Genomic DNA, 21,934 nt, shown 5'->3' on the forward strand with positions numbered 1-21,934 from the left:
TTAGAGCATGCCTTTGCATGGCACAGGAGAAGCTGATCTGCATTAATTTCAGAAGTTGTGTTTAGCTGAACCACTCAAAAATTGCAGTAAGAGAGTTTGTGTTCATTGTAGCAACAGCTTGGGCTGTCTGTCTCTCACTGTGGTTGCCGTAAAAGAAGTCTGACTGGAGTGGGGAGAGTACTGTGAGGCGGCTGCAGAGGGGAGGTAGGAAATAGTGTAGGGAAACAGAGCTGTGTCAGATAGCAAACTGTGAAGGAACTGGTGCTTACTGAGATGCCTGGGAGCTTTTTAGCTGGTTATCATTGCTTATCCCTAAGTAATGATATCCTAAGGCTGTTTGTTTTCAACTGCTTTGTGCTTTTTCAAGAGAACTCATTAATGTGTCAGATACATGTTTGGATACGGAATGAGAGATTTCTGGAACAGTAAGGCTGTGATGGGAAAAAATGAGCCTCTAGGCTCTTACGCTGCATTGGCACTTAGAAGCAGAAGCTTCAAGGCTGTTTTCTTCTTCAGTTGGTCCTGTGGGTAGATAGACATTGCCCTGTGCAGAAAGTCATGCTCTTCCTTGTCTTATAAAGATCACTGTGTAACTAATTGGAGAGACCGTATCTTTTGCAGGTCTCTTCTCTGCTTTTCTGAGGCACTTCTTCTGGAACAGTATATTCCCTATGCATGTGAAAAAAGAGAATAAAAGTATCATATGTTCTGGGAAAGAAAATGCACCTGGATGAACAGTTGTAGAGGACCTAACGGTGTATTGATTTGTACAACACTGTGCCTTTAAATCTCTTCTGGAAAAAACCCATGACAATTGTTGCTACAACCACAGCCATTGATTATTGTTTTAAAGTTTGTGTATTGCTTTCTAATGGGGGAGAATATAAAAACAGAAGGAAAGAGCACTTTAAGCAGCCATCTAGCAGTCTGGCTGCTAAACAGCCTCTGGCCATGTCCACCAGTCTCCTATGGGAGGCACATGCATTGCCAGGTGCCTCTGGGTAAAGAAATGTCTTTGCAGCTTGTCATCTAGCACCTGTGACTTCGAGCGATGCCCCAGGTCGCCTGGTGTTACCCTGGCACAAAGCACAGAAGCCCTGCATGAGCCCTCCTCTCAGTCTTAATTCAGTAGTGTACTGTATCAGCTGATGCTTGCATAAACAAATGCAGACATATCTGTCCCAGCCTGTTCACAGGATGAAATTCTAGAACAGCAAGTAAAGGCAAGGAATCCCCTTAGTGTGCTGCATTGTCAGACCTTGTATCTTGCAAAGGTAGGTCTGTTTTTGTGGCTGCAGGAATTGTTGCTTTGGGGAACCGACATCATCCTTGTTCTGGTGGCTTCACCATGTAAGTATTGCTGCTCAGAGCAGCCCAGGGGCATGGCGTGTTCCAAGGGTCTGGGGAAAAAAAAAAAAAAGTAGATAGCCCTATCCAAGTTTTTCCTATGAGAGTTAATGAGGTATATGCATATTTCTTTGCAGAAGTGCTGCTGTACCTTTAATAATAGGAAGAGTGTTTGCAGTGTATGTAGTTGTTTTAATTTAAAGTGGCTTTGTGGGAGGTGAAATAAGAGTTAGATGAGAATGCATAATACTGTTAGATATGTTGATATAGTAACAGCATTAATTTTTTGTTCTGCTTCCCCTTCTAGCAAGGCTGGAAATCAGAGTGCCGCACATCTATAAAACTGTTCTGAGAATTAAAGAAACTTCTTTTAGCGGAATGAGCGTTTGAATAAAGGTTGTTTATGGACTTCTGTCAAGTACAGAGATCATGAAAGATTAGAATCCCTCGAAGCTGAGAGTATTTTGTACTGCCTTACTATTTAAGAAGGACTAAAAGTGAATTTCATAAGGTGAATAAGTGATCTGATGTCTGACCTCTAAAATAAGAATGGCTTTTGTTTTCTGTAAACACAGATGACATTGAAGAGCCAGCAGTTCATTGCCTTCTAGACTCAGAATCCCTTTGGGCCATTTCAGTTCCTACATAAAGAGCTCTGACAGGCTGCCGGTTCATTATAATGATTACTCTCCAAGAACAATATGGCAAAATATAACTATTTAAAATGTGACACGCAGGAGCACATTTAGAAAACATCCAAAGACTGCAAGTAAAGCTAAGGGAAATGGGAGGAAGCCCTCGTCAGATGGGTTTACAAGGGGTGCAGGTGGGAATCAGATATAAAAAGTACATTAAGAGAGGAAAGCCTGAGCATGCTGGCACAGCATGGATGCAGCTACCCCAGCAACCTTCCTCCACATCCTACAATGCACGGTTTAGTACCACAGATGAAAAACAATACAAGAAAAGTCTAAAGGTAGCAACAAAAGCCTTGAAAAACTAAGGAAAAAAGCTAAGGAAAAAAGTGTTCATAATATATCAGAAAGTGAAAATCTGTTGAGGCTCTTCACAAAGTAGAAGGGACAACACTCAACTAGGCTGCAAGGTTTTGTGGGGTTAGCACACACACCCCCCCCCCCCCCAGTTAAATTTCCACACAAACCAAAATTTACCTAGTATATCAAGTTGTTTAAAATTGTGTTCTCAAGCTGATATCTTTCTCCATTTCAGCCTTTACTTACAAGGTCTTAGTGTGTGCTGAGCTTTAAATATGCCCTGAAGTCTCCTGAAGGAGTCCTGTAAAGGGTTGGTAAGAGTGTTGCTAGTCTGGACAAAGGGCTTGATTCTGTTAGTACTAGGGTTAAATCCCCCAAACCCTTTGCAGCCACTGTGATCTTTCCACTCCCTCCAGCACATTTTTCAGCAGGCCCATGTGGAAGTTGCAGCAAATAGCTGCATGTCTCTGGCAGTAGTCATTCTCTTCTCTCTGTGCAGAGCATCTGGGGTGCTCCTGTATTTACAGGCCAACAAGTTGCCTCCCTAAGAAGTCTGAATTGTTCACTTCCTAGGCCAGAACACCTTTTCTAGAGATTTTTGGCTCAATCTTTTAGGAAGTTACGGACCTCAGTTGCACAGAGGCAGTTAACAACATGGTTAAATTTTTAATACTTTCGTAGTACTTCCTTTTCCTTTCTCCTTCCAGCAGGCGTTCTAAGGAAGTCTGCCTAGACCATATAAAAAACAATAAAGAAACCAAAACCAAAATTGCAGAAAAGCAATATTGTCAGGTTGTGACTCTAGTGAGGAGGTTCCTCCTCAGCAGGTGCCAGAGCCAGACAATACTACCTCTAATTTTCTGTGATGAGTTGAGAGAAAATGGCAAGCAATACCTATGAAGAGGTCCTTATAGCTGGCAGCAGGTTACGGTTCAACTAATGTAATTCTAGTCTAGTGGCTTTTGCTTCTTGCTAACTTATTATTTATTGACAGGGCTTCTTCATGTGAGGAATTAGAGTATAAGAAAAGCAGAGCTCTTACACGTGTTGAACAGAAAAATGTCAGCAGTGAAAATGTATTCTCATGTTTCCCCTTACCAAATGTTCTGGCTATCAGTGTATTGGGTTTTCCTGAAGAATGTTACTTTTTTCTTGGAGTGTTGGGAATGAGCTTTGCTTGAAGCAGGTATGGCCTTCAAGTGAGAAACATGCTGTTTGAATTAGGGTGGGATTTGTGGAGAAGCTGGAGAAATAGTTATCCATTTCCCCTTGGATGCAATGGGCTTTTATGACGAAGAGCAAATCAAAAGCTTTTAGCAATTTAAAAGCATGTGTTGCTTTAAAAATCATCAGTGGAATGTGTTCCAAAGTCCCTTGGGTTTGATGCCCAAAACTCCTACTTAGAAGTTTTCAGCTTTGGTTAGGATTGAAATTCCTTCAAAAGCAAGTAGTTAGACTGTACTTACACATATGGGTTTGGCAGTACTTTCGTCTTATTCTCTAATGACATTTGGATGTCTTAAGTGCATTAGCACAGTAAGTTAATTATTTGTTTCTGCCAGAAATTTTCTACTTACAGGCTAATCCCCAAATAATACAATTGTACAGGTAGCCTTGATGTTGCTTCTGGGTCAGTCTTGTTTGTGACTTTGCATTGGATGAGCATTTCTGAATTCTGCTGAATTCTCGTTAACAGAATTTCCCATTTATCTTTCATTATGAGTTCTGTTTGTGGCTTTAGTCTTAATAACATGCTGTTTAAATCACTTCAGAGATTCCTGTGTTGTCCTTGTGGGTAAATTGCACAAGGAGTTTTTCTTACAAACACACGTGGTTTTGATCTGAAATCTTGGCTGCTGAGTTGTTACCGAAATGCCTGTTTTGTGATAAGCAAAGCATGGCTGTAGCATCAGTGGAAGGAACCCCATTTTCATTTAAATGGAACTGGGGAAGTGGATTGTGCTGACAATCACTTCTTAAGGAGTTTAAAAAATAATGTCAACTCTAAAGCAGAATCAAACAGGTATTTCTTTAATACCTGTCATTTTTTGTAGATTAATATCTTGTCATTTTCTGTAGGATGTAAAAATGTTTTGTAGGTTGATGATTTTTTATTTTTTGTAGCAGAATAATTCAGCTACCTCCAATTTTACACAGCTGTCACTTGATAGCTGGTTATCAGAGCCACATTAGTGAAAGGTGTGACTGCTGCACCTCTGCTTCAGCCACTCAGCCCTAGGGAAGGTGTGTTGAACCACTGACTGCTGCTGAAGCAGATGGGGAGAGATGTCCTCCCAGCAGGTCAATGGCTCAGGCTGAGGTGGGAGCCTAGGCCAGGAGCTTGAAGAGCTTGAGCTCCCTCTGCTTGGTTCAGGGAGACCTGCTGCCCCAGCCATGGGCAACTCTCAGCTTGAGCTACCAAACCTCTGGGTAGGCTCGTTTCAGTGAGCGCTGAGGTTTCTGAGGAGCTCAGGGCAATTTTACCGTAGTCTTTTATTGCAAAAATGCAAATTTGTTTTACAAACTCAGAACAAATAATTTCAGGTGATTAATTTTAACTGGAAAAGTTTGGAAGTAATTTTGAAATGTTTAATTTCATGTGGTGCAAGATGCTGTATTGGAGTAAAAACAGTTCTCCCCATCTCCAGGAATACTCAGTCATTTATTTCAAGCTAGCCCTAAGTTACAAAACTTATTTGCACTGTCTGGCACTAAGCTCTCAGTGCGGGTCAGGAAGCCAGTATCCGTAGCTGCACTTTGCAGCAACAGTACTGGCTGTGCCTGAGTGTCCTCCCTGGACTCTGCACTCCCCTGGTAGGGCCAGGCTGGGGTATTGTTTCCTGCTCTCAGGTGGAGATATGTCTGTATAGCAGAGGGCAGGGTCCCCATTAAGGTCTGAGAAGAGGGTCCAGGTGCCCCACCAGGTTGGGTGGGACTGTAGGCTAGGTGTGAAGCTGCTGGGCTTCATCAGACAAAATTATGTGCAAGTTTTCTTTGAGCATCTAAATACTGTTTTGGGCAAGCATAAAGACATCTTGGGACTGGTCACACTGAAATAGATTTGGTTGGCATTTCAAATTAATTGTGTTAACTTTGCAAGGTGAGGATCTAAAATGCTTGACCTAGTTATATGTAGATTAAAAGTGTTTTACTGCTTTGTTTTAAAAATGTAATTCTTTAAATACCTTATTTCTGTTGAATCAGCGGGCCACCGCAGCCACAAGAAAAGTGGTAATGTGTTGGCAGTGTAACAGCCGTATTATGTAATAAATGTTTACATGCCATCAAGTGTACAAACATTTGATTGCTTACATGACAGAGCTTTTCTTTTGCAGTCAGTGGTCTCAATTTTTCCATTACATCTTCTCATTTTCTTTTCTAGCTTTACTCACAGACAAACCTCCAAAGCCATTGTTCCCCATGGAGAACCAGCCAACTGTTATAGATGTCCAGCTGGGTAAGTCCCCTTCTGGGAATAATAGATCCTAAACTTCCACTCTGGTAGCAGATGGGAAAAATTGAAAATGGTAGGAAAGGTTTAGTGGTACTGTTATTACATGCAAATAAATCAATTTGCAGCTTCTCATTTATAACTGTAGAATTTACTGCCGTGGCAGTTTAAGGGAATGAACTTGTGTAACATCAGGGGATGGCAGTATTAATTGGTTACACTGGGTATTAAGTATAAAGTGCTGCTGCTCTTTTTAACATATGATTGATAGGGTAATATATGTCTACATTGGTGCTGTATTGATCAGTTGATGTTCACTGTAAGACAAATATTCTCATAAAAGAAGTGCTGATTCCTTTAAAAGTTAGTGTAAAACAGTGCATTTTCAGGTTGTTCTGAATGCTTACCAGAAAGGGCTTTTGACTGAAATGCTTGTATGCTTTTCTCACTCCTGTTATATATTCTTCTGTGAATGCACATCTCCAAATCTCAGCTGGCAGCCTGTATTTTCTCTCATGTTGAGAAACTGATGTTAGAGAGTTCTGCTCAGTTTGGGGAACTGTGGGGCATCTTGGTGCTGAAAGAACTGCTCGGCTTTGAAGTTCCAGATTTTTTTTTCAGTGACTTGAAAATAGACTTCTAATTTTGAGAGGCAGAATTGGAGTTGCTGTTGAGGACTGTAGTGCCATGATCTTAAATTACAAGAGATGTCTTGCAGATGTGGATTATTCACTGTGTTGAAGCTGTGACATTTTTCCTTCTTCTTGAGCTTGACTCTCTTCTTCCTTTTATACTAAAGCTGACTGGGATTCAGTGGTGGAATGGCGTTTAAAGGCAAGCAGGGTCAGAATGAAACATTTTAAATGGTCTGATAACATTGCAGTAAAGCTGTTTGTTGTGAAACCTTACAGGGTCCTACTTGAGCTGAGTACAAAGGCACATCCTTGTTTTTAAACCAGGTGCCTAACAATTTCAGTGAAGCACTTAAGATGCTATGAAGTATTTTAAAATGGGGCTTGAATTCTTGAATGTGGTTGTTGAATCGTGGTGAGAATACGAATCATTTGTGACCTTCGCTAATCTTAAAGATCATCTTTTTCTCATGTACCTGGACTGACTCGGGAGTCTGTAAGGGCTTGCACAGGGAAGACAGCAGTGGATCTGGGAAGCAGCCAGTGCCAGATGAATTCTGCAGACGGGAGCATATGTGCATATTCAGGTTCCCCTCCACAGAACTCACATGTCTGTAACTGAGCAGAAATTGGCCCTAAAAGGGGAAAACACAAAATTAGTCTGAAGCCATAGTCAAAAGCCCACCAGAATTAACAGCAAAACACAGTCACTGAAGTTTGGATAAGCCCAAAAGGCTGAATTCAGTCTCCTGGTCCAGCTTCTTAAAAGTCAACTTTCTAATGATTTCCTTTGGGAGCAAACTGTCCCTGCATACATCTGTGTAATAAAGGCAATCAAAGAGCACACATCTTTGTTTCCTGCATTTTTATTCCATCTTCATTTTCTCTTCCAAGTTCCCCTGTTCCATCAGGACTCTGTTGTTTTTGCACTGAATTTCTTCTTTTTTTTTTTTTTCTCCATGAAAACATTTTGTTCTGACTGATTAAAAAGAGGTTTGATTAAAAAAAATAAAAACAAACAAACCCCCTCCTATCCTTGGAGATATGGCTCAGTAATAGGATTTTGGAATATCTCTAGAGGGAAATATAAATCTTGCATCTTTATATGCTGGAATGTAATCCATCAGTTGTCCCCTAAGATCAGGGAATTTACATATGGTGCTTTTTTTTTCTGATATGTTAATGGGTTTGGTTATTGCCACTAAACCATATTCATATTATGTGTAAAAGATTAATGCTTATGAGGGACCTAAACTTATTTCTTTAACATACAATGAAGTTAATTGATTTCCCTCTGGATTTTAAATGGCAGATAGAGCTAGAAAATTCTCAGGGACCACCTTCATCTTGTGGAGGCCACCTGCGGCTTTGGGCTGGGAGGCTGTGCTGACCTTTGCAATACGCTGCAGACCCTCACTATGTACTAGAGCTTTGCAGGAAAGTGAATTATTGGATTGCAGCAAGTAATGGAGGAGAAAGTTGTATGTAAGGTCATCTGCTGGAATACTTTTTTGAAATCTTGTTAAGCTCCTAGGAGTTTTGAACAAGTGACTTTCTTCAGTACGTTATTAGAAGTTAAAGCAAAGTTTCTGTGTTTTACAGGGCCTTTAGCCCATGGAGTCAAGTCACCCAGTATGCCTGCTTTTTCAGCGGTTGTGCAAGTATGAATGTGCTACTAAACTACAAAAGAAATGGAGTTTAATCCAGCTACTTGTTCTGCAGAGATTAGTTTAGATTTCTATTGGAAAACTAATCTTTAAAGAAATATCTGTCTTTATAAGCAGAGGAGATTAATAATTATTTACTATCTTTATCCTTAATGATTAGCACAATGCAATGCAAAATCTTCCTAGAACTCTAGGCAGTGGCTTAACTATTTAGCAGCTTATTTGACCCAGCTGCAGACTTCAGTATTCACATTCTGGCTTTCAGCTTTTATAAGAAGAATCAAGTGAAAATAGGTTGCACAATTCTTATTGACAGTGAATAAAAGAGTTCTTTCAGGCTTCAAACGTGGTCCAGAGCCTGCCTTGTTCTTCTTCAGGAGTGTGAATGTACTTCTTGCTTTTTCCATTTTCCTTTGCAATGTGACAGAGATCAAAACCAACCCCATCAAGGTTAGTGAGAAGTAGAAACTTTCTTGTTTTTTGTATTTGCTTGTGCTGGAGAAACAGAGCCAGAGAGAGGAGGATTGACAGGAGGACGAAAGAGCATCCCATAGGACTAGAGAAATAGTCCAAACCAATTTCACTGTCTCAGATGCTTTACCGGGTCAGATAGTCACTTCATCTCTGGACTGACCTAGAAAATAATGACAGAATCTTTTTTTATTGTTAATTTGATGCTTTTTCATAAAAACAAAACTAAGAAATGCCTTTTTATTTGTTTTTTAGCTCTTTGTAGTGGGGTCAGTGTACTAGTAGTTCTTGGTTGAATAGTATACAGCACATTTAATCTTATTATATCTTGGTTTTAACAAATAATGTTTACTTGTACTATACAGTATATGCTTTTCCAAATATATGACATTAATATCGTGTTCTTCCTGAAAAAAGATATCCCCAAGTTGTCTTCATGACATTAAAATCAAACTTGATAGTATGAGCCAAAGTTACATATAGGTCTTCGGCCCAGGAGATAGTGTGGCTTTAGCAGAAGGCCCTTAAGATTGTATTTGAAGAGTTTTGTGCTGTAACTCTGTACTCCTATAAACTCCATTTGTAAAATGTGACTGTCTGCCACGTAAAGCTCTGAATGTGAATTTATTAAAGCTTATGCCATGGTGATTCAAAGTAGTTGTTCAAAGACCCCTTTTTTAAAGCAGGTACTTGCTGTTGCTTTGATTGACCATCTAAACCTAAGCATGTGTATGGATTGTTCATACCAAATCCCTGAGGTTAGAGAACTCCGTATGTGATTTAGAAAAGTAAAGATCAAAACCTCAGTCAGGAGTCTTGAGGCTGTGGTGCAGTAAGTTTTAAAGATCTATTATCTATTTTCATATACAGCTGTTCTGACAGTAAGTGGAGCATGCTGTGCTGAAAGTCTTAAGATGACATGTTGGTACATCACTCTGCTGATTTCTTAATTTTTAAAAAAAATTCTTTTCCAGCTAACTTTGCTCACTCTTAGTGCTTTGAGAACATGGAAAGAAAGATAACCAGTCCTTTGTGGTTTGATTACATGATTACAGAGTAGGTTTTTTCTCTGAACTAGCTCCTTTGCACAATTCTGGTAGCACCAAAGAGCCAAAATCTGACATAGGTATCTGTGAGTTATTGCACTACCAGCTCTCAGCTGGTGTAAAAGCAGCGTGTCAGGGGCATAAGTGTCTGTGGAAGAGAGGAAGCACAGCTGCGCTTTGCTGATTCTTGACTGGACAAGGATCTGTAAGGATCTTGTAGGAGCTATATCTAGCTAGTCTATGTATAAGCAGCTCCCAGAGTCATCTAGCTTGCACCATGGCTGCTGTTTTACACTTGTGTGTCCCCAGAGTATCAAAAAAGCTAAAAATGCAATATCAAAATAGAAGCTAAGTCTGTTAATTCTGTACCATGTATTACAGTGACTGCAATGTTAAGTTAGTCTTTTCCTTATGAATAAGTTAGTTGAGACTGGAATGAATGTTTGCGTGTCTGTGTCTATATTAATTGAATATATCCTTTATGTATCATTTGCTTTTCAACTGTGCACTGGTTTTGTTTTCAGGCATTTACTTAAGACATGTAGCAGGAGTCTTAGAAAACAAAACAAGAAACATCTATGTTAATTCATTTACTGAACAGGGAAAATGTCAAGGGGTTTAACTCACTTTTGTCATGATAGTTTCTCTGCTTCTAAAGATGCTGAGGAAAGAAAACACATAGTTTATGAGGATTCTCATTTTTCCTAATAGCTGACCTGTTCAGAAAGATTTTGTTTCTAGAAGATTTAACAGTGCAATTCCTTGGGACTAGTTATTAAGCAGATCAATAGAGCTACTCTAAAACAAGTGCAAGGGAATATACAAAGTTACATCTGCTGACAGGTATGGGAATAGAATTAAAATAGTTTTTTTTAAAAAAAGGTCCTTTCTGTTTGAAGCACTGGCTGGAAAGAGTCATTTGGGAAGTGAAAATCCGTGCATTTGCTGATACTTTTAAGATACTACATTCACTGTCCACAGTCTTAATTTTCATTGAGACCCTACTTCTCTTCTTAATAAATAATAATGATTTTTTTAAAAATCTGCAAGATCTTTCAGAGACATCCATTTCATACCAAGCCTGTCTATTCAAGACAATCTAGCAGTGTCTGTCATTACTGATTTGCTGGTTAAATCATGCTTTCTTCATATTTAAATATACAAGTATTTGATAAACATCTTAGTTGAATAGGATGGTGATCTTAGTCAAAAAACAATATAGAAATTTTGAATTGTAAAGTAATTAAAAAAGAGCAAGTGATTTGAAAGTGAATTTGGGAAGGAATTCTCTTTAGTGTGTTTGCAGTGTGAAAAGAGCACTGATACCCTCCCATGGTCAGGTCTCTGAGCGTTGCGCGTGTGCCTTTTGATTAGCTCTTTGATTAAATGATCACATATAACAACTACTCAGGAATGTAGCAGGTACATATGAAAAACAGGTATCTTAGATGTTGGTAGCTACATGCTGTCCTTCTGCCTTTCCTTCCCTCAGCTCCCACCAGGCATTCTCCAGCCTAGGGCTTGGCAGGGGCTCTCAGATGGAGATCTGGGTTTCTGTGAGCTGGGCCAAATCCAGAGTTTTGCACCTGTGAGGGCAGTAGCCCTCTGTCCTGTGCTGCTCCTGCTCCTTCTGCTCAGCTGGGGCAGCACAGAAGAGATGAACTTTGAGGAATCAGAGGTGATCTGACCCAAATGGACCCTGAGTGAGCAAAGAGGGTGAATTGAGAGAAAGATGAAGCTGAGACCGAGAAGAGATGTCTGAGGAGGATAAAATTAAAGCTTAGAGGGCAAGGAGGAGATAGAGCTGCAGGTTTTTGGTTGGGTTTTTTTTAAATTTTTTATTTTCTCCCTGCTTTTTCTGTTGAGATTTGGAGCTCTTGCCACTCTGTATGAAATGTGGTGGCAGCCCAAATACACATTTGCAAGGAGTTCTCAGAGCCCAGTGGGAGCAACATGTGAGCACAGAAGCGTGCTGGGCTTCCACAGCTGATGCCCAAGTCACCACAGAGCACGTTCAGACTGACTCTTCTGAGAGCTTATAGCCTGGTTAGACTCTGGAGGATTTTCCTGGGAACGTCTTGTAGAGAGACTATTGTCTATCAGATTGGATGTCCCTTCTCTTAGGATGAAAAGAAGCTGGACGGAAGGAAGGAAATATCATTTTTCCCCCATTCTCTCTATCCATTCTGTGAGAATGCCTGACATTTTTGATGTAGATCCTTCCCCCTTCCTGTCTTCCAAAATTAAAAAGATCTAATTACTATAATTAACTAATATCTCAGCTTTGATTTCACTTAGCAGATCAATCAGTACAAGATCATAAGCATATGAAACCAGAGCCTTATAAAAACCAGCCTTGATAGGAGATGATATTACCTATATGTACACTATTTCTACTGGTTGGGAAATACAGTAACAATCAGCAATACAATTTTTTTCTGTCAAATCTGACTTTTCAAGATACAACTCCTTTTCCTGTCAGAGTATGTAAATATTACTCCTGTAATATAGTCTGTAAATATTATTAAACCTAATAGTACTTTAAGTGGAGTAGTGGCTTATGGTGCCCCATCCAAGTGGTTAAGTCATGCATTGAATGCCCTACAGAGAGGAGACTGAAAGTTGTCCATAGAGACTCAATTGCTCTGTCCTTGTGCAAGGCCTGAGTGTGGGATGGGTGACAGTCTTGCTCCAACTCATATTCTACTGCCTTATTCTGTCCGGGTGGAGTAACCCTGACCCCCATACCAGGGGTCTAGGTCTGTGTGTGCTGAATGGCAGGGCAGAGGGGAGGTGTGACTAAGGCAGAGAAGGCATGCGGTTAGTGTCCCCTCCACCCCAACACCAGCAAAAATTTGATTCCTCCGTCCCCAGTTCTCCCCATGCTGCACCTTCATCTCACAGCTATGTTCCCCATGCACTGTGGCTGTCTGAAGGAGCAAGCTGGTACCCTCACTGTTGTCTCTCCACATCTTCTTCCAGCCATCCAGGGCTTTCCACTGCACCCACCTCTTCCCACAGATAAGCTGGGAGATCCCCTTTCTTCCCGCAGGAGTCCAAACCTCATACACTATTCCCTTTCCTTCAGGAGGTTACAGACTTGCTGTGTAAATTACTCCGGACTCAGTGCTGGAAAATAATTTCCTCCCAGCAGTGCAGACTGTAATACCAAAAGCTTCATGTCCCTGCACAGAAATACATGAAGGAGCAATTTTCACTAGGAAATGAAGAGAAACCGGGTGTGTATTTTTTAGGATTTGCCTTTCTCTTCAGCACAAGGGACACAGTTCCACAGCTATTTCAGCCATATGTGCCTGTATGAAAGGAGGCAGGATTTGCATCTATTACAATCATTTTGTACTGATCTGCAGGGAATATTAGAGACAAATTGTCTGACATTTAGGTTTAGAAGTAGTTCCCTAAATACCCTAAGTGTATTACCACTAATGCCTTGATGCTAATTTGGTATGTTGTTAATATCCCTGCTTCTCTCAGGGATAATGGTGAAATGCTGTACTTCAGAGATTTGAGGCTGGGATCTGTTGTTCGGCTGGTGTAAATCCACAGTTGTTATGCCTTCTGTATGGTTAATCCAGAATTACATCTGTGAAGCAGAGAACAGTTTATTGGCACACTTCTTTCTTTTCTTTTAACAGACTTGGAAAGATACAGCCAAAACCTGGCTGCTGATCCGTGGTTTTTACATCCATTGGGATCTGTGAGATTGACACAGATGTCAGAAAGGAAGATTTGGCACCTTCCAAATTTTTCTTTTGTACTTCTATAAACTATTTATTGCTTATGTTGATTTCAGTGGTCATTACATCAAGCTTATATATACTCTGAGGACAAATGACACTCTTTATAGAAAAAATTGATGAATAGATGTCAGATAGATACCCTTGCAGTTAGGTTTGAAACAGCAATACTTTAGATAAATCTGTTGTGTTCTTTTTATTACAACAAAATAGTAAAGAAGAAACACTCCACTGTGTCCTGGCTTACGGTTGTTCAGTGGAATTCATCCAAGAGCATTAGCTAACTTATGATTATTGAGGAATGCCTCAAATCATCTTGCACCAGTAAAACTTTCTCTGAAAGTGGTGACCATTGCGTGGGGGTGTTCAGGTCGTGCACCTTTGCTAGGACTAAGCTGCCATTAACAACTATAACCATCACTTAACCTGAACAGGCATGCAGCTTTGCTGAACTTGGCTAAAGGATCTTTTGTTTGGTTTCTAGATTTACTGCATTTGTCTTGTGTCTGAGAAATGGGCACAAGTTTGTTTCTGCAAAAATGAAGTTCAGTCCATGGGACAGAAAGTAGAAAAGATGGTCTTAGTGGAGAGCAGGGGATTAGGGCTGTTGATAAGAGCTGTGGGGTTTTTTTGTTCTGCTATAGTTCTCCTGGCCTTGGCCAGGACTCTGTCCTCTTTTAAAGTGAGAATAGTATGTTTCTAGTTTCCAGGAATGTTGTGACAATAAAATCTCCTTGTATTGGGCAAGTGCTCTGAGAAGGACAAGGAAGAGTACAGATGGGGAAGGCTTTGACCAGGATTTTTTCCTCAGGGACCTTGCCTTTTGGGTTCTGAGCCTGGCTGCAAACACAGAGACATTTGACTGCACAGTCCAAAGACGTATGTTATTGTGCATTGAAAGTCAGGCAATATTAATGTTCTAGAAAAAATGATCACAAGGCAAAGTTTGCACCATTTTCCGTGCTTCTTAGAAACACTGTCACTGGAAGGAATTCACGTTCTGCTGTTTTACATTCTCTCTCAGTGTTTGTCATATGAATGAGTTATTAGGCTGTGAATGCCTCATATATTCTGTAAATTACAGAGTAGAAACATTCGGCACTACTATTTTGACCTTTTCAGCATTCTGTGATTTGCTGGGCATGCCATTCCACATCTCTTGTTTACGGCCTCACTAAAATGTAGGGATGGAGCCGAGTGGGCAAACAGTCAAAATATACCGGGCTGCAAAAGGTCAGGGTCATGCATCACGGCGCCGTTGTTCAGCAGGCAGTGAAGATTAAAATCTAGACTAACTGTTCTCATGATTTTTCCTTCTTCACTGAAAAATAATAGAAAATTGTACTTTGTAATCTGTTCCAAAGGCAACAGTGTGGAAAATGAAGACTGATGGTACAATTTTTATTTCTTAAAATTTCAATATTGCAATGTTATGATCTTAGAGGCAGTGAAAATCAAAATTGTCATCGTCCTTCAAAAGAAATGAGATGGAATTGTACTCGCCAAATCTTTGCTTCATTTAATCCATGTTTGATAGATGTTCCTCTTAACTTCATCCTCAGTACCCTTGTGTTTGTCTCTATCCTACAGAAACAAATAGCTTGTATTAGGTAATTGAACTTTGACCATTAAAACTAGGTTGATTTACTGTACTCATGTTAGACGTTTCAGTCCAATGAAGACCAAATGAAAGAGAGTCAAAGCAAGATTTTCTTGAAATTAAGAGATACCTTTATTATTACCTGCTGAAGACATGTTACATGACTTCTCAATAACCCTAATCAGCTGAAAAATAAAAATATAGAAAGCAGTAAGTTGTGGAAAGGCAGCACAGGCACTGGTTTCTACCACACAGTTTTAGTTTAACAAACCAGCCTCACAGTAAATGATGAGTGTAACTTTCTAGTACTGAGTATGTTTTTGTTATCTGCTTATACTATATGGGAAGCATATCAGTTTTAACATGCTTGGCCCTAGTCCCATGAACAAATGAATATGATTAGTCGTGAAAACATCCACCAAGATTTCTTTGGTGCACAGTGTAGTTACTTCAGTTCAGAGGAGCATAGGATTAAACACTTAATTCTTTGAGCAATGCTTTATATTGCTCAAATACAAATTTCAGTGATGGTCTTGCACACTGCATTAATTAAAAGACATAAGTAAATTTCATTTTTATCTAGAAGAGTCTGAAATGTAAGCGAACTGCGTATGCCACTGCTATAATCTCAGTGCTGAACTTTGTAAATGGTGCTACTGCTTTACTGGTCAAGTATTACTTAATTCTTGCAAACTCAAAGCGTTTTCCACATTTCTCTGATCAAGCTCGGTGGTTTGAACTGAGAATTTAAATACTTAAGATGCAGCAATTTTTATTTTTAAAAAAACCCTGGTGTGTTAAGTATGCTTTTTCACTGCTAGTGAGTTGAGTAAATAACAGCAAATAATGTATTCTGTGAATTTTGTCTCTTTTTATGAAAGGGAAGATTGTCCATGTGGATCTTTCCTTGGATACATTGTCTAGATGCTTCTGGCCTTGACACACTCTTTTGAATAGTTTGTTGCTAAGCCCTGAATATGCAGGATTTGAAAAGTAGAGCTGCTTTGATTGGGCAGGCTGATCAAATCAAGCTTTCTGTTTCCTGATTACATTACTGTAAACTCTTTTTAATGATTTCCTGATCTGCATTGATGAATTTGAAATCAAATTTATAGATAATATTCTGCAGCCTATCATTCAAATTGTTGATATTAATAAATATTGCAGGCAGAAAACCGCTTTGCTGGAACATTTGAGCATTTGCCCCAATGAAGTGAACGCATATAGAGCAAGCAGAGGGTTTCATTTGTAAGTGCAGTGGATATTTGTGGTTTAATTTCATCTGAATTCATCTGCCTTTCATGCTTTACTCACTTTGGAAACTAAGTTGTAGAGACTGCACTGTATGCAATAAGAAATCCGCTTTACTAAGGATCATTGACCAAGCGCTTTTATTTAGGATTGCAGTTTAGCTTTTCTAAATATCATCTGGCAAAGCGAGTGGCATGTAGATATCAAATTGTTTTTCACACTGTGGACACATTGCCTCCGAGAAGGGATCTGTTGCGTTTGAGCAGTTCCTCAGATGCAGACAAGCATACTACTTCTCTCAGTTTCAGGATTTCAAACCCCAGCATCCCACAATGCAGCACATCCCTTCACAGCCTGACCTCTCTTTTACGAAACACCTATTCAGTCAGAAGACTGTTAAACAAATTTGTGGTTTCAAGCACCTACATTTTCAGCAAGCATTTGGGGGTTATAAGCCATAGTTTTGCCTGTAAAAAAAAAAAAAAAAAACAAAAACAAACAAAAAAAATCCAACCCAAAATACAGGAAACCCACAGGCAAATTGCAATGTGTAGTATAATAGCACATATGGTTGTCTTAGATTATTTTAGAATAGCTTTTTTAAGAAGAGACACCAATAAGTCCTCCCTGGGAATTTGCAAGCATCTTGTTTTCTGTGCTAATTTTGTATCAGGTCCTTGGTTCACACCTGTCTTGTACAGTATTCTGTGCCAGCTGTGTAGTGAGGTGTTTTACCAATGTTTCTGCAAAACTGACCTTGCAGATTCATTTTTTCCTGTGTGATGTAAGGCTCCTCGGTAAGTAACTTGTAAATGTGGGTGTGTATCACTGTCTTGTTTCCTGTTCCACAGTTATTTACCTTACAATCTTAAGCACCGAAATCCCCTTCAGAGTTTCCTTTTATCTTGCTTCTAAGACCACATTAATTAAAATTACAAAAATCTCTTGATTGAGAAAGCTTTGGGGAATTTCTGTGGCAATTAATATTTTTGAATTGTGATACTGTGATCCTATATAACCATCTCAAAAATGTATCATATTCAGAAACACCACTTTAAATGTTAAGGCAGCTCTGTTACCAGAAGTTTGGTGTATGTCAGCTTTTGGCACAGCAAAGATTAAGTGACAAATGGGAGTAGCTGAAGGTCTGAATTATGAACAGAGATGCTAAAACCCGGGCCCAGTATCGTTCGTGGTGTTCTAAGACAAGCCAAAGGTACTTCTGTCTAGAGAAGATGTGTGTGTTTGTGTGAAGAAGCACCCATCATTAATATTTACAAAAAATGTGGAATAATTATTGTCTTCTGTTGTGTCAAAAAATGACATAACCTGACATGTTTGACATGGTATTACACACTACTGCCACTGTGGCATGTCTTATAAATAAATAATGCAATGATGTAAACTTCCAAAATGAAGTGGTTTGGGGGTTTTTTTAGACTAATTTGGGGTAGAAGCAGGTCAGGAAAAGGGCATGACATCATCTTGTCACTGGAAGTTCAAGAATTTTTTCATTTTGACTCAGAATAGAAAACAATTGTCAGAATGTAATTTAAACTCAGAACATCTGATCAACCCAGCCTGCTGCCAATGTCATCAAAATGATGAAAACTTTAAACAGACCTAGCACTCAAGTATCAGTAAGTGTGATCTCTCCTGTGGGAAAGGATGTGTGGTCTCATGTGACAATGTAGTGTTCCTGCTCTGACACCAGATAAATCTCAGTCTGTGAGGCCATTGTTCTTGTGTTCCTGTTTCTGATGGTATGAATAGGGTATATTTGGTCTAGATCTTTGGGAATTTGGGGGGGGATGTTTTTTGGTGGGTTTTTTTGTTGTTGTTTTAATGGAAGCCAGAGAAACTTTTTTAAACAGGTTTTTTTTTGACCAGACAATAATGAATGATTATGAGATCAAAAGTGGGCAACAGAACAGCTGGCGTGAGTAAAAACTTGTATTTTCTTGCTATATCCCTGATTGAAATCACCAGTTTTCAAAGCCGATGCTGACTCTGTTGAATCTAATTTAGTTCCTGCATCAACGCAGTTGAAGCGTAAGTGTAACTGGGAAGGAAAATGATGTTCTCTAACGCAGTCTCTCAGCAGAATGCCACATCTGCAGTGTCAGACGTGTGAGTCCCCACAAACACCTGTTTTAATAAACAGCCAATTTGCTAATGCTCAGTTATGCCCACAAATAGCATCTGTTTCTGGCCAGTTGTCTACCTGAATATAGCATCCTTCTTAATCAGTGAAAGCCTCTATTGCATAACTAGTCTGACTCATTTTTCACCCAAAGATGGGAATTACCCGCTCTGCTCTCTACCCTTAATATCCTTCTTGAAGGAATTGGTGGAAAATAGAAAGTCTGCTGGAACAGTTCAGCCCACCCTCCCAAGCAAATAGAGCAGTCAGGGCTTTGATATGTACATAAAAATAAATACGTTTTTAGAGCTGGGTGTTATTAAAATACCACATGGGCTGAATGGCAAATAGTAATGGATCAGTGTAGCACCCAGGGCATTCCCACGGTGGATATCACTTTAATGTTGACTCCAGAAAAGTGCCCAAACCTTTTTAATGGGGTTGGATGGTAGTGAGAGAGAAACAGAAACACCTTCCTGAGACCTGGCAGTCAGCATCACCTTGTCAGCTAAAAGGAGCCTGGGCAGCTGAGCCATGCAAACCTTGCATCACACATCTCCAGTGTTCTAAATATGTGCCTTGCACTGTTTGCCTGTGGGTTTTGACGAGAGCCTGGCATATGGGCAACAGTAAAGACTTACTGCACTCACTGTTGTTTGTCAGGAAAATTTTGTATCTTTAGATTGAAATTCCAGATCTAGTAATAAATTCTGTGTATAAAGGTGTATTGCTGTGTGTAGGGCCTTACAGTGCCAATAAAGGAGTAAATAAAACTATTACACTATGTAATCTCTAAATAATATCCTGCCTTCTCCTTTGAAGGAAACAGCCTAGCGGGAGAAACAGTGGTGATAGAGCTAATCCTTTTTTCCTCCTTCCATGCCCCACTACGAACTATAGAGATGCAGTAGAAGTGGATTCAGTTATTAAACTGTTTTATTGCTTTTCTTATTAAACATTCCTAATGGGGTTACAACTAGAGGCCATTGTACTTAGACAATAAAAAAGCAACTTCTTCTGACCTCTGCCCATGTGTGTAATAAGTAATATATTGTCTGCTATGCAGTTATTACGGGTAATAATAAATTGATGATACAAACAAGCAGGCAGGAATGACGGGCTAGAGAGACAAAGCAATAAAATAGCAAGATTTTTTGCAATTTTAACCTTTCAGGAGCAGTAAAGCAGCTGACCATCTACCCAATTCAATAACCTGAAACAGCGTAATAATATAGCCAGGGAGAAGCAAATCTGTAACCCAGCAAAAGTGAAGGATGACTTAAACTTTGGTGTAAATTGTTGTAAGCCAACCTGTGCTGCTTGTTAACAAGATACAATTCCCAAATCTTTCATCCTCCATGGTGGTTCTGCCCAGCAGATTGTACATGATGGTAAGTCAGATCAGCAGAAGCCAGTCCAAACTGCTTGTGGTTTGATTTATGTTCTGTAGAAATCAACCTACCCAAAGTGCTAGGAAGACAATGTCGTTCTGCAGCCTCTGGTTAAAAAATGTGATGGAACTGATTATTCACCACTTATTCATTCTTACATTACATTTTCAAAAAGAAGTATTCATACAGTGCAAGCTCTGCTCACTGAGAGATGAAGCAACCAGACCCTTAAACCTCTTCTGTAACTGAGCAACCAGCAGTGGTAGATGTTTATGTTTTGAATCCATAATGCACCGTGACAAGGGAGGTCACTGGATAGAGGTAGGCAAAAATAAAATTAAAATTGAATAAAAACAACTGAAGCCCTGGGACAAAATTGCAACGTTCTATTTTTATTTTTGAGACATCTGGGCTCACTGGGATTTTCTGAATGTCTCTCACCAAAGTTGCATATTAAGTACCTTGAAAGCAAGCGATGCAGCACAGAAGGGAGTTGGCTACTCACTGTGCACTGAGCAGAGATTTTTCATTTCATCCATCATTCACAACGTGCTGCAGTACTTCCAGTACTCACTGAACTTATCTAATGTAGGATGGAACAAGACCAAGAGCTCTGTTTGCAACGTGTACCCTGCTACCACTCCACCTCTGAACTGAATGCGATAAGGTGGTTTGTAATTGCTGATTTTAGTAGCATGGTTAATCGTATAGAATATTGTGTGGCTGTGCACACTGCTCTTTAGGATACACAGAATTATCAGCTTTCAGAAGCCATGAATTGGGTATCTATAAATCAGAAAACTGACTGACATATCAGACTTAAGGGGTTTTTTTGTCTTTTGTTTCTTGAAACTGTAGATTGCACTCTAAGTACATCATTAGAACTTCGCTTTGAAAAATACTGTCCAGCTTCTCCATTTCCCACAGTATATCCCATAGTACCCATGTTAATGGATTTTTGGCTTTCCAGGCCATCCCACATCTCACTATCCACACAATAGCCTGTGTAATCATTTACTCAGAGGGGCAGCAGAAAAATGGAGCTGGGTGTTGCTAGCTTACTAATTGTTGACCAACCTTGGGAGCTAGGGATGGGTGAGCTGATCTCTCAAGACCCTTCCTGGTTCAGTATCCATTGTGTTATGATTTAAGAAGCTGGAGATTTTAAAAAGATTGAGACTCATGGTAAAATCCCAAGGTGTTGATGAATTTGGCAGTGTACATCATCTTCTCTCTCACTATTTTCTGCAGACCATTTAATTGCAGTTAATTTACATTCCATAATCAAATTATTAAAATGGCTTTCATTTGTCTGCTTCTTAAGTATGCTTCTGATCTTTGCTGTTAGCATGTATCAGTGTGTGTGTGGTTGGAGAGATGTGATCGTCTGTAGCACCCAAAACTGTAGAATTGTAGAATAGTTTGTGTTGGAAGGGATATTTAAAGGTCATCTAGTCCAACTCCCGTGCAGTGAGCAGGGACATCTTCAACTAGATCAGGTTCCTCACAGCCCTGTCCAACCTGGCCTTGAATGTTTCCAGGGATGGGGCATCTACCATCTCCCTGGTTAACCTGTTCCAGTGTTTCACCACCCTCATCATAAAAAATGTCCTCTGTATATCCAGTCTAAATCTACCCTCTTTTAGTTTATAACCATTACCCCTTGTCCTATGGCAACAGGCCCTACTAAAATGTTTGTCCCCATCTTTCTTATAAGCCCCCTTTAAGTACTGGAAGGCCTTTATAAGGTCTCCCCAGAGCCTTCTCTTCTCCTGGCTGAACAACCCCAACTCTCTCAGCCTGTCCTCATAGGAGAGGTGCTCCAGCCCTCTGATTATTTTTGCGTCCTCAGGACCCATTCCAATAGGTCCAGTTGAAGCTTTTCTGATTTCCATCCTCAGGTCCCTTACATCTTTATGATCCCTAAGGAATATAAGGAAATCATGAAACATGTAGGTATGGTTAGAAACTTTACAACCTTTGAGCCAGGGGAATTTGGGTGATTTACATCATTTTGCATTTGTCTTTTACCAGTGAGTGAGCCAGACTGCAGGAAGTGGCAAGTATAGTTGCTGGTATCGTAGGGCTTGGCTTTGAGGACTTGGGGTTTGTGCTCAAAACCTTTCAGATGCTTGGAATTTTCAACACTGCTGTTCCTGTTGTCCATAAGAGATGGACAAAG

At 39.8% G+C, this 21,934-nt stretch overlaps 1 protein-coding gene across 2 annotated transcripts in view; it reads left to right on the top strand.

The window, feature by feature from the left end:
* The window catches only part of IL1RAPL2 (interleukin 1 receptor accessory protein like 2), a 393,067-nt gene that overhangs the window by 274,990 nt on the left and 96,143 nt on the right, over positions 1–21,934 (top strand). For both annotated transcript variants that reach the window (XM_074882430.1, XM_074882431.1), the window contains exon 6: positions 5,725–5,799. In XM_074882430.1, coding sequence (XP_074738531.1) covers positions 5,725–5,799 — 75 coding nt within the window. The remainder of the gene's footprint in view (positions 1–5,724; positions 5,800–21,934) is intronic.

The sequence above is a fragment of the Strix uralensis genome, chromosome 13 (genome assembly GCF_047716275.1).
Source record: "Strix uralensis isolate ZFMK-TIS-50842 chromosome 13, bStrUra1, whole genome shotgun sequence".
In the NCBI taxonomy this organism is placed as follows: Eukaryota; Metazoa; Chordata; class Aves; order Strigiformes; family Strigidae; genus Strix; species Strix uralensis.